This window comes from Nipponia nippon, unplaced genomic scaffold (assembly GCF_047370975.1).
Source record: "Nipponia nippon isolate SJK-2023a ecotype South Korea unplaced genomic scaffold, ASM4737097v1 scaffold_86, whole genome shotgun sequence".
In the NCBI taxonomy this organism is placed as follows: Eukaryota; Metazoa; Chordata; class Aves; order Pelecaniformes; family Threskiornithidae; genus Nipponia; species Nipponia nippon.
The window spans coordinates 52444-65353 of NW_028262409.1; the positions used below are offsets into that span (position 1 = coordinate 52444).

The 12910-nt window shown below is 52.5% G+C and overlaps 2 protein-coding genes across 2 annotated transcripts; both read right to left on the minus strand.

The window, feature by feature from the left end:
• Nucleotides 1–6299: 6299 nt before the first annotated feature.
• On the minus strand, nucleotides 6300–7340 carry LOC148050387 (olfactory receptor 14C36-like). Its single transcript, XM_087742851.1, has one exon. It carries the CDS (start codon nucleotides 7338–7340, stop codon nucleotides 6300–6302), a length of 1041 nt encoding a protein of 346 aa, XP_087598977.1.
• A 3709-nt stretch (nucleotides 7341–11049) lies between these two features.
• On the minus strand, nucleotides 11050–12006 carry LOC148050388 (olfactory receptor 14C36-like). The gene has a single exon (XM_087742852.1). The coding sequence runs from the start codon at nucleotides 12004–12006 to the stop codon at nucleotides 11050–11052; it is 957 nt and encodes a 318-aa protein (XP_087598978.1).
• Nucleotides 12007–12910: the final 904 nt, after the last annotated feature.

Here is a 12910-nt window from a genome sequence, read left to right on the forward strand (position 1 = left end):
CTCCTTTTGTTCTCAGTGGTTTTGGGGTTAAGCGCATGGTAACCTTGTGTTCCACTGGACCACGTGTTCTGTTTTTAAAGGCTCTCTTCTTGGTGTCTAATGGCAGTGGAGATGGTCTATCAGCTCCCCATTCTTTCCCCAGGTTGTTTCTTGTATGACAGGACACATGGCATGTACCAGACTCTCTAGAAAATACTTTGGAGAAGTCAGGAGAGGAGAGGATGGGGACTCCCCACGTGCCCTGGGGCATCCAGCACTCACAGTGCAGAGCCAGGTGTCATGGTGAAGGAAGCAAGGCATCCAAGGTGCAGAAGAGAGGGTCATGGTCTGTGCCATGTGCCCTGAACACCCCAGGGAAGCTGCCCCAGGAAATTTGTCCCAGACCAGTCCCACACACTGGCCATTTCCATCTCTGGCCATACACCCCAGCCCTGAGGAGGGACCTTTGCTGCGTGGTCACCCCCATCCTCCTATGGGGCTCAGTGATACCTAATGCCACTGTCATAATTAATAAAAAGGGAAGCATTTTCTGATTGGACAGTTAGGACTCACCAAATCTCACAGCTCTTACCACAGTTGGCCTCTCAGCCAAGCCCGTTCTCAGACAGCTCCAGCTAGGTCAGCTGCTCATGGCCTTGTCAGGACAAATATTGAACATTTCCATTGAATGAGATCCCAAGTCAGGAGATTTGTTTACCTTCTGTTTACAGCCCAGAACACCCCATGCTCTGCAGGTATCTCATTGCCTTATCTCTGGCCGGAAACTTCCTCATTTCAACATCTGACTGTTGCCTATAATTCTCCTGCCAAGCCATACTGTTACAAGACCAGTTTCATATTCCTGAAAACCTCCCCCTTGGGAATAGCAGGTCACTATGAAGTTCCAAGGCCTTCTCTTCTGCAGATTGAACAAGGCCCTTTCCTCCCCTTTCTCCTCCCAGGCAAGTGCTCCAGCCCCTCAGCAGCTTGATGACTCTCCACTCAACTCCCCGCCAGTTACCAACACCTCCCTCGCTGTGGTGGTGATCTCTGGCCAAGAGCCCAGCAGCCCCACAGGCGCTCCCTCCCTCCTCCCCTTCCCCAGTGGGGGCCCAAAAATGGACACAGTTGTGTACAGGTGGTCTAAGGAGCGATGAGCAGGGGAGACAATCACTGCCCTCACTCTTTTTCTGAGACTCCAGGACCCTGCTGGCTGCCTTTGCTACCAGGTCGCACTGCTGGGTCATGTTTGGCCTTCTGTCCCCAAGCACCACAAGGCCATGAGGAAACACAGGCTAGGCACTCTCTGGTTCTCCTGAATTCATATTGTCAGTGACACCCAACCCTGACTGAATTTGCCCCCTCCTCTACTCCCACCAGATGTTCTGGACTGGACAGTCCTTCTGACTGTCAGGTTTGCCCTCAATGGCATCCCTAGGCACAGGAATGGTCCTCCCAATTTAGTGCCATTGACAAACGTGGTGACAGTTGCCTCCTCTGGGTCATGGATACAGGTGCTAAACTACACAGGGCTCAGGAGAGGCCCCTGTGCTGCCCCACAATGCCCCAGTATGGCCCACTGCCCTCCAGGTAGGGTGTGACCCCTTCTCCACTGCGCTCTCAGCCTCATCCTCCAACTGCTGTTTCACCCATCTCTTTGTCAACCCATCCAGACTGTAATGGCCTAACGGGGGTACCAGGATCGAGGGAGACCATGCCAAAAGTCTTGCTGAAGCTGAGGTAAACGACATCCACTGTTGTCCCCTCGTGCATAAAAGCAGTTCCTTCATCAGGAAGGCCATCAGGTTGGGGAGGCATGATTTACCCTTGGCTAAGCCATGCTGACTGCATTTGGACACCTCCTGCTCTTTGAGGTGCCCAGCAATGTCCCCCAAGAGCACTCATGGGAAGGCTCACTCCTCCCCCAAGTGAGCTTGTACAGCCTGGGGTTCCCGGGGTTGCGCTTCTGGCCTCTTTCAACGATGGCTGCAACATCAGTTTGTCTGCAATCACAAAAGATCTCTATCAATCTTGCAACCTCTCATAAGGGATATTCCAAGGAAATATTGATCTTCCAGTGTAACTTCATTACCAGTGTTCTGCCTCTTATAGTGTGTATTGAATTTAAATTTAAATTAAGTTTAAATTTAAATTATTAAAAGAAATTAAAATGATTTACATTAATTTTTATCTTTCATATGTTTTCACCTCTCTTGATTGAAGAACCATTTCTAACGTCATCTTTTCAGATGCAGACTGCCTAGACAAAAGCCCTTTCCCTTATTCTCCAGGTTTCTCCTCCCCTTACTCTTTCTTCATTCAGATTCCTCGCACCCATCCAGTTGCTGCTTTGACATCAGGGACTTAAAAGTTTGCCTGTCTTGCAGCAGGCTAATTGTCTCCTTAGCCAACTCTTTAATTATGTTTATATCTCTCTTCTTTGGATCTGCCTACCTGAAATAGTTCTCCTAAGATTATCCCCTGTAGAAAGGCAACCTCATTAGAGGCAGCTTGGACTTAGCATATGCTTGCAGAGTCTGTTTTCTTTATGGAACTTGACCATGCTTGACTTTTCCTTTGCTTGCAAATAGGAAAAACCCTCCTGTGCCTGTGTGCAGCCAGGTCTCTAAGGAGAGCAGGGGGGAGATGGTGCAATGGAGCTGTACCATCCAGCTGCAGAGATGAGTGGAGAAGTCTGCTGTAAGGAAAAGTCCCAGGTGGGCAAGGAGAGCAATGGTGGGGTTGGGGAGGTGAGGTGGGAGGTTGTCAGAGCTCAAGGGACAGCTTCTCCTACCAGTCCAGACCTCCTGAGGAGACACCCTGCAGCGATATCTATTGGAGAATGCTACCGTCACCTCTTCTCTAAACTGAAAAGTAATAAACTACACCCTTGGAAATAAAACCTCATTTTTATTAGAAGCTCTTTGAAATCTTTCCCCATAACTACACTAGGAAACAGCTCCAATTATCTGTACAACTCCTGAAGACTTGATGAAAATTACAGGAAGAGACATGGCTTGTTAGGGCTTGCTTTATTTCAGTGAGCCCCATGGAGGATTTGTGCTGAGTCCTTCAGCTTCAGGCATTGAGAAGAGATTGCACAAACCTCTCCAAGAGTCAGCATCAAAAGCAAAACCCAAAGTACCCTGAAGTATTAATAAGCCCCACTGAGGGCCGTTACTGGCAAAGCCTCCCCAGGGACTCGTTAGAGCAGAGAATTGGAGGCCCTGATTGCAGGGAGGCAAAGGGAATGGGCAGGCAGCTCAGCTGCTGAGGAAACCCTGGCTTCATTTTATGAAGCAGCAAGGCCAAGCGCTGACCCCCAGCCCCAGGGAAGGCAGGTCCTGTCCCTCACGCGTTGCTCAGGGCTCTTCCTGGGGCAGTGGGATGTGGGGGGGTGATGCTGAGTGCAGGACAAGGCTATGACAGCTCCCAGCCTTACTGGGGGTGTGCAAGGAGGCAATGAGGCCCCCCAGTGCCTTAGGACAACATGTCTCCTTACAGGCCTTGGGGGCAGAGACAATTGCCATAGTTAAAGGGAACGGCCTAGGGTTCTCTTGGCGACCTCCAGCCTTGCCAGTGCTCTTTGCCATCTCCACCACAGCTTGTCCTACGCTGTCCCACAGCTGCTTCTTTTGCCCTGCAGGCTGCAGACACCCATCTCACTTCCTCACCTTGCTCTCACCCTGCCATTTCCATACATTCACTGACGTCTGTCCACCCTCACACTCTGTTCCTTCAAACACAAGGACATGGACTGACCTCATCCTCCTTCTGGAGGACTTCATGTCGCACAGCACTACTCTCTGAGTGACATTTCTTCCTCCTCATGTCCAGTCCCCACCATCCAAGCTGCACTGTGTGGCACTGTTTCTCTCTCCTGCTCTTTCCTACATCCAAGGAAAGTTCCACCATCTGGGAAACCACCCTTCTAAACAGGCATCCCAACCCATCATCCTTTTTGTAGCCCTTCATCTGACCAGACACAAGTAACCTCACCATGATCTTCCAAGGCTGCGAGCCTTTCTGCTTCTTGGATAGACACGACCAAGCTGCATACCTGCTGCTGTCCCATGCTGTACTCAGGCAGAAGAGACATGACAGCCAAAATACAAGCCCCCTTCCTGGAGTGAGCCTGGGTCCTTCAGCAGAGGGGGTCTCCCAGCCAATGTGCCAACCAGGTGCCTTCTGCTGGCCTGTCAGAGACACTGGCAGAGGGGAGTTTAGCAGCACATATCCCAGCCATGAGTCAAGGGCTGACATATCGTCTGTTTCAGGAAGAAGTGACCTCACAGCGCCTTTCCCAGACACATTCCTGCTGTTGGGCTCTCACCTCCAGAGGCAGAAGTAACCTCACAGCCCCCTTCACAGCCATTGGCTTCCCAATGGTTTATGAGTTCCCGAGACACAATGGACCGCATCATACTGTATCCAGCCATCACCCTCCTTGTCGCCCAGGACGTGAGCAGACAGAAGTAAGCTTGTTTCATCAAATTTATCTAAAAGATTTCCTATCAATGATTTGTGTGGAGAAATGTTTCTCAGAGGAACTGCTGTATTTATACTGGTGCATTTTATGCCTCTACTTCTCTTTTTTTCCTTCTTCTTCTGTTTCTTCTGTCTTCAAAAAGCTCTCCAAGGAAAACATTCATTGAATCCTAAAATAACTCAGCTTGGAAGAGACCCCTGAGCATCACCTTGTCCGCCTATCCTGCTCAAGGCAGGGGGAACAAGATAAGGCTGTAGAATGGGTCTGCCCAGTTTGGCATCATCCACAAAGGAGCTGAAAAGGCACTCTGGCACATTATCCAGGCAGTTAATGAAGACACTCAAGAGTGTTGGCCCCACTGCCTGCACTGAGGGATGCCACGAGGAAGTGGCCACCAGCAGGACTCTACCACTGCTGACATTTGGGCTGGATCCACCAGCCACCTTCCCACCCACTACATCACCCACTGCTTCAGTCCAGGTATCATCAATCTGACTATAAAGAGACTATGGGAAGCTATGTCAAAACACTTGCTAAGGCCCACGTACAAAACATCCCCCTCTTTCCCCTACCCATAGAGGTTTGGCAATCCCTTTCTTGTCCTACAAGTACCTGGAAATGGCTGCAGGACTGAGGTAACGATGACCAGCCTGTAATTCTCCCAGTCCTCCTTCTTGCACTTCTGGAAGAAAGGTTTGATGTCTGCCTTTTCCAAGGACCAAGAACCTCTCTGATGGCTCTGACACCTCTGATGGCACAATCCAGAAAGGATGACATGAGCAGCCAGGAGCATTTGCAATGAGCCTGTGCAAGGCAGGTGAGATGAATCTCGCTGGGCGGGGGGGGTTTGTTCCTGGAGTCACACACAGAAAGGGCAGGGCCCTGTGAGGTGCCCATATCTGAGCTGGCCTCATGCACTCCTCATACACACAGGGGTGTGCAGAGGCACGAGTCCTTCCCTTCCACGTGCGGAGGCAGGGCACTGCAGCAGGCACAATGGCTCTCTGGCCTCCTGCTGCCACTGCCAGAGGCTGGGAGGCACCTCAGCCCTGCGGTGTATCGCCCTGCTCCACATCTGTCTGAGATGTCCCTTGTCATGAGGAATGGATACAGGGACCTTGGTTCACAGAAGCACATCCCAGTGCTGCATTCAGGTGATTTCCCAGGGGATGTTATGCTCAAAGTGAAGTGACCTGGAGGCACTGTCTGTCCCACTGGCCTTCATTGCACCTCTAGGAAGAGCTGATGGCATTTGGGCTCAGTGAGGTTCATCTCCCCACAGGCACACAGTGTGCATGCTGAAGCCACGTCTGTACAATGCAAACATGGACGTCTGACCTAGTCATTCGGTGTCCCTCCATAAAGAACCTCTCCGAGCTGGAGTGAGAGGCCAGTGCTGGGAATGGTGGTTGCAAGGGGCTGGTCTGTGGCCATTGCCCTGGGGCACCTTGCCCAGGGTGTCAGGCAAACACGGGAACAGACCAGACCCTGCTCTGCTGGTCCTTCCAGTCTCTCACAGCAGGCCTGGCTGTGCAAGGGACACTGCTGTGTGCCCCAGCCCTGCACACTCACACACTTTGGATGTTCACTGGTGTTTTCCTCACCAGGGCACTGTCTTGAGCTTGTTCTTGAGAGAATCTTTGGAAGAAGACCTAAGCCTTCATGCACTGCCCTGAGGACATCACCTTTCTTTTTGGAAATGCTGTTATGGAGGCCAGCTCTGTGACAGAACTGCCCATTGCCTGTCTCTGCCTGCGGTCACAGGACTACCACAACAATAACAAAAAAAACAGAAGACGGGCTGCGCCTGCAGTGAGTTACATTATAACAGCTATGAAGACAATGGGCAGTTTATTGCTCCAGAAACACATCTGGTTATCAGTTTCCACACGGCATCCTTGAGCTGCTGGTTCCTCATGCTGTAGATGAGGGGGTTCACTGCTGGAGGCACCACTGAGTACAGAACTGACACCACCAGATCCAGGGGTGGGGATGAAATGGAGGGGGGCTTCAGGTAGGTAAACATGACAGTACTGAGAAAGAGGGAGATCACGGCCAGGTGAGGGAGGCACGTGGAAAAGGCTTTGTGGCGTCCCTGCTTGGAGGGGATCCTCAGCACGGCCCTGAAGATCTGCACATAAGACAGCACGATGAAAACAAAACACCCAATGCCCACAAAGACACTAACCACAAGAAGCCCAGCTTCCCTGAGGTAGGAGTGTGAGCAGGAGAGCTTGAGGATCTGGGGGATTTCACAGAAGAACTGGTCCAGGGCATTGCCTTGGCAGAGGGGGAGTGAAAATGTATTGGCTGTGTGCAGTACAGCATAGAAGAAACAACTGCCCCAGGCAGCTGCTGCCATGTGGACACAAGCTCTGCTGCCCAGGAGGGTCCCGTAGTGCAGGGGCTTGCAGATGGCAATGTAGCGGTCATAGGCCATGATGGTGAGAAGACAGTACTCTGCTGAAATGAAAAAGACAAACAGAAAGATTTGGAAAGCACAACCCAAGAAGGAGATGACCCTGGTGTCCGACAGGGAATTGGCCATGGCTTTGGGGACAGTGGTCGAGATGGAGCCCAGGTCGAGGAGAGAGAGGTTGAGGAGAAAGAAATACATGGGGGTGTGGAGGCGGTGGTCACAGGCTACAGTGGTGACGATGAGGCCGTTGCCCAGGAGGGCAGCCAGGTAGATGCCCAGGAAGAGCCAGAAGTGCAAGAGCTCCAGCTCCCGTGTGTCTGCAAATGCCAGGAGGAGGAAGTGGGTGATGGAGCTGCTGTTGGACATCTGCTGCTTCTGGGCATGGGGCACTCTCATAAGAGAAAAAGACAATGACAAGTTAGGGGAGATGTCTCTGAGCAAAATCAAAGCCATTTCCAATACACGGTGCCCCTGCACACACAGACACCCATTAGTTTTTTCTAGGAGAGCTTCCTTCAGCTCTGTGGCTGGAGCTCAGCTTGGTGCTATCGGAGTGTGCAATGAAGAGCCGAGCCTCTGCCCATGGGCTCTTGATAAGCCAGCCCTACTCTGCAGAAGTGGGGAGGGGCAGGGAGCAGTCCTGGTGTTCAACTTGGTCAGGTGAAAACAACACAGAAGGGCCTCTCAGCATTGCCCACAGCCCCACAGGTGAGACGAAAGCTGGGACACTTGTTCCCATGGACACAGCTGCATGAAAGGACCCACAAGATCAGTGTGTGACTCCACAGCTGAAACTCCACCTCCCCAGAGGGTCTGGCAGCAAGAACAAGATAACAATAGCAATAACACAGACCAGTGGAGAAACAAGGCAAAACACAGTGAGGGTGTGGCTGAGAGAGGCCAGGGCAGAGGCACTGGGGCACTCAGACAGCGTTCCCCTTCCCCAGCTGTGCACGCCACCTCCCAGACACCACCATTGCCGGGCAGCTGCTCTCAGCCCCTGTGCTCTGCAGAGGGAACTGGGCCCGTGGCTGCAGAGCTGCACCACGGCTCTGCTGGAGCTCTGGCTGCAGAGGAGGTGCAGGTGTTGCCTGAGCAGCCCTGACCCACGCAGCACCCTCTCAACAGCAGAAGGACCCTGCCTTGCTGGGGGTCACTCTTTCCACCCACAGCTTCTCCCTGCAGAACCATGAGGAGCTCCCCGAGCAGGCTGAGTGCTGACCCTGGCAGGCGGCAGAGTCCCTGCCCCAGCACACAGCCCCTGGGGTGCCGGGACCCTGCTCGGAAGGACAGCCCTGGGCACCCCTGGCTGCACACCCACCTTCACACCCTGCAGCCATCCCTGAGAGAAGGCAGCCATCATGCCCTGTCCCTCTGATGGTGCAGCAGGGAGGCCCTGCTCTGGAGCACGCCCTCCTCCTCTACACCAGAGAAACTGTGAGAAGCCTCCTGAAAGATCCCATAGGCTGTGGGACGTGCTACCTTTTGGATTTAACTCCATGAGCAAAAGCTACATTGCTCTGCAGCCGGAGACTTACCATGTAGAGGGGCTGTGAAGATTTCTCCCCCAGTGAGCTCTCAGATCAAAGCCTTCCCACTCCTGATTGCCTTTAACCTCTCTCTGCCTCGCTCCTCTCCCCTCAGTGCCTGCAGGCAGTGCCCTCAGCCCTGCTGCCCTTTGCAGAGGAGCTGCTCCTGGGCAGAGCTGTCTCTCTGCAGTGCTGCCCACTTGCCAGCAGCTCCCTCCATGCCAGGAGCCCAGCCCAGCTCAGCAGCAGAGGCCCAGCCCAAGGCACCACTTTCTCTGCCCCTCTGGGCTCCCTCCAGGTGTCCCTGGGGCTGCAGGGGAACCTGCTGGGAAACAGGCTGAAGGCATCTCTGATCTTCCCTCCCTCAACTTCTCTCCTGCATTGTCATTGCTCCTATTAGAAAAATAGTTGGGCATAAGAATTACTTTTTTTGTCCCATCCTTAGAGAGGACACCCAGGAAGGTGCCAGGGAAGGATCTAATTTCTCCAAGCTGGGAGGACGTGTTCTGTTGAGTGAATTTAGGCATTTCATCCTGGGTCCTTAGACCTGGGGATAGAAAGACATGCAGCTCTCTTTTCCCATGCCATATCTCTGCTTTTGCACACACAGGGTCTTGGACACTTGGTACAAGGTTTCTTATGGCAAATATGAGCCTCCCTGGTGCCGGAGCTGTATTGCTTCAGTCCAAATGTGTGCCAGTGCCCTCATCCAGGAGCACAGACAGGATGAGTGGGAGCTGTTAATGTCAGAGACAGAGCTGTGATACTGATGGAATAAACTGCCAAGGCATGGTGGCAGAGCTCAGGACAGCTGGTCTTCAAGGACAGCATCCTCCAAGCTCCGCAAGGGTCCAGATGGAAACTCAGTCTAAACTTGAAAGGCAACTGAAGGGCACCATAAGGAGTGTTTACTGCTTCAGGAACAGTTAAAGAAGAAACAAAGATCCTGTGTGGCCACTGCTGAATTTAATAAGAGCAGGTGGAGATAGATGAGATATTCTCTGTGTCCTCTTTGCCTCAGACTTCCCCAGCAAGGTCTCGCAGGCCTTTGTGCCTTGAGGTAGGACTCTGGAGGTGAACAGCCAGCGGTGGATGGGGACCAAGTCAGGGATCACTTGAGCAAACCATCTTTTACCAGTCTATGGGACAGGAGGGGCAGCATCCCAGGGAGCTGAGTGAGCAGGCCAATGGCACAACGAAGCCACTCTCCATCATCTTTGATAGGTCACAGGCACTCTGGGAACTCCCTGATCACTGGCAGCACCTCTACAATCCATACACCTTTCCAGAATGCCTAAATGATGAGCAGGGAAATGAAAGGCTGTGCCCCACAGCGTGTCCACTTGGATCCCGTTTCTGGGCATCTGAAAGAGAAGGCGACTAGGTTTACCCAGGGGAGCTTGTCTCTCACCATCCTCTTTGCTTTCTGTGATGAAAGGACAGGATTGCTGGATGCAGGGAGAGCAGAGACGGTCTTTTACCTGGAAGTCATCAAGGCTTTCAGCATCATCCCTCCAGAAATTTCTTGTGTCCAAGTTAGGAGAGTATCGGCTGCATGGGTGGATATGTAGTTGAGGAAAAAACAGCTGGAGAATAGTTGGTCTTGGAGGAGTGTGGTACATGCGTGGTGCTCTGTCTGGAGGTATCTAGCTAGTAGGGTCCTGCAGAGGTCTAGCTTGCAACCTGTCCTGTTTCACATCTTTTGAATGACCTGGAGGATAGGAGAGAGTACTTTTTCATAACATTTGTAGAAGACATCCCGTTCGGGAGAGCAGGACAGTAATGGAGGGCAGGGCTGCCATCCCAAAGGACATAGACATTGTAGAGGGATGGGCCAATGGGAACCTTATGATATCCAGTAAAGATTCCAGCAATGTCATGGGGGACCTTCCCCAGGGTGTCCCACGAACATGGGCACAGACCAGACCCTGCTCTGCTGGTCCTTCAGGTCTCTCATAGGAGGCCTGGCTGTGCGAGGATGCTTCTGCATGCCCCAACCCTGCGCATTCACGTTGCTTATCTGAATATTGGTGTTTCCATCTGTGGGCCACTTTCTTGGGCATGTTCTTGAGAGAAACTTTGGAAAAACTCCTAAGCCTTCAGGCACTGCCCTGAGGAGATCAGCTTTCTTCATGGAATAGCTGTTATGGTGGCCAGCTCTGTCACGGAAGTGCCCATTGCCTGTCCCTGCCTGTGGTCACAGGACAACCACACAGCACAACTGTGCCCAAGCTGCCAGAGCTCTCAGGGCTGACACCAACTCAAGGGAACAGAAAGAGAGTGTGGCAGTGGAAAGAGAACAGCTCCTGAAGACCAAGTGCTGGTGCTCCCTGGCAGTGCTGTCATGCCGGGACTCTTTTCCCCTCCACCCATGCATCAAGGAACTCTCCCTGCAGCTCCAAAAAGGCCTTTCAGGAAGGTTCTCAGGTAAAAAAATAGTCACTGAAGTGCTCTTTATTTTGTTTAAACACACAGACAGCATGGCTCCTCATTTAAACTACCACTCAATCAGAAAAGCAAAGGAGAGAATGAATTAGAAAGTGGACAACAGCTTTATCCCAAGTAAAAAACCACCACCAACAACAAAAAATACAGAAGACAGGCTGCGCCTGTAATGAGTTACGTTATAACAGCTATGAAGAAGACGATGGGCAGTTTATTGCTCCAGAAAAACATCCAGTTATCAGTTTCCACATGGCACACTTGAGCTTCTGGTTCCTCATGCTGTAGATGAGGGGGTTCACTGCTGGAGGCACCACCGAGTAGAGCACTGCCGTTACCAGGTCCAGGGATGGGGAGGAGATGGAGGGGGGTTTCAGGTAGGCAAATATGCCAGTGCTGACTAACAGGGAGACCACGGCCAGGTGAGGGAGGCACGTGGAAAAGGCTTTGTGGCGTCCCTGCTGTGAGGGGATCCTCAGCACGACCCTCAAGATCTGCACATAGGACAGCACAATGAAAACAAAACAACCAAATGCTACTAAGAGACTAACCATAAGAAGCCCCACCTCCCTGAGGTAGGCATCTGAGCAGGAGAGCTTGAGAATCTGAGGGATTTCACAGAAGAACTGGTCCACAGCATTGCCTTGGCAGAGGGGGAGTGAAAATGTATTGGCTGTGTGCAGGAGACCATAGAGGAAGCCAGTGCCCCAGGCAGCTGCTGCCATGTGGACACAAGCTCTGCTGCCCAGGAGGGTCCCGTAGTGCAGGGGTTTGCAGATGGCCACATAGCGGTCGTAGGCCATGATGGTGAGGAGACAATACTCTGCTGAAATCAAAAAGACAAACAGAAAGAGCTGGGCAGCACATCCTGCGCAGGAGATGTCCCTGGTGTCCCAGAGGGAATTGGCCATGGATTTGGGGACAGTGGTGGAGATGCAGCCCAGGTCAAGAACAGAGAGGTTGAGGAGGAAGAAGTACATGGGGGTGTGGAGGCAGTGGTCACAGGCGATGGCAGTGATGATGAGGCCATTGCCCAGGAGGGCAGCCAGGTAGATGCCCAGGAAGAGCCAGAAGTGCAAGAGCTGCAGCTCCCGTATGTCTGTGAATGCCAGGAGGAGGAACTCGTTCATGGAGCTGCCATTGGACATCTGCTGCTTCTGGGCATGGAAACTGCCAAAGGAGATAAACCAGAAAAATTCAGAGAAGCTTCTCTGAGCAAAATTTGATTCCTTCATTGTGAAATACCGAAGGGAGCTTTTCTTTCCTGGGGGACCGTTATGCAGCTCCGAGGCTTCAGCTCTGCTTTCTGCTGGCTGAGTGTGCTGTGCTGAGCCGTGCCCTCTCCCCAGGGGCTCCTTGAGGGTCAGCCCTGCTTTACAGCAATGACCCATGGAGGCAGCAACAGCCCAGGGTGTTTGGAGGGAGGGTTCCTGGGGAGGAGTTCCCTGTGCTGCACTAGAGCGCAGGGTGCAAGCTCCGAAGGACGCTTTCTTCCACAGAGGAAGGTGGGAGATGAGGTGCAGCAAATGCATCTCATTACACTGTGTTTTAGTATTCAGACACCCCCATCCCACTTGGGACATATATACTGGAAAGGGTAAAATTCCCCCATTGCCCCATTGCTCTCAGTGTAAACCTGCGTCAGTGCTCCCATCCAGGAGGGCTGCTCTGTCCATCAGCCTGGTGCCCAGCTGCTCTGGGCTTGCACCACACCCAGCTGGAGGAGGACTGCACACAGAGGTTGCTCTGAAAAAGCCACTGGTCTGTACTGGGAGCAGAGGGGTCCTGTTCCAGGTGCAGATTTCAAAACACCTTTCCTTTCCAGCACAGCTCTGCAGAGTATGATGGAGAGGACAGGACAAGGATGCTGCTTTGTTTGAGTAGATCAAGTGCTCTCAGACATCACAAGGCTCCTACAGGAGAGCTGTGCCCTTCTGGAGTGATGCTCACAGCCCCGCAGGACTCCCTGTCCAGCCTGATCAGGTGTCTGAAGGTGATGTCTGCTAAGGGAAGCAGTGTCTCATTGCCCAAGCACTCACTGCAGTGTCTCGA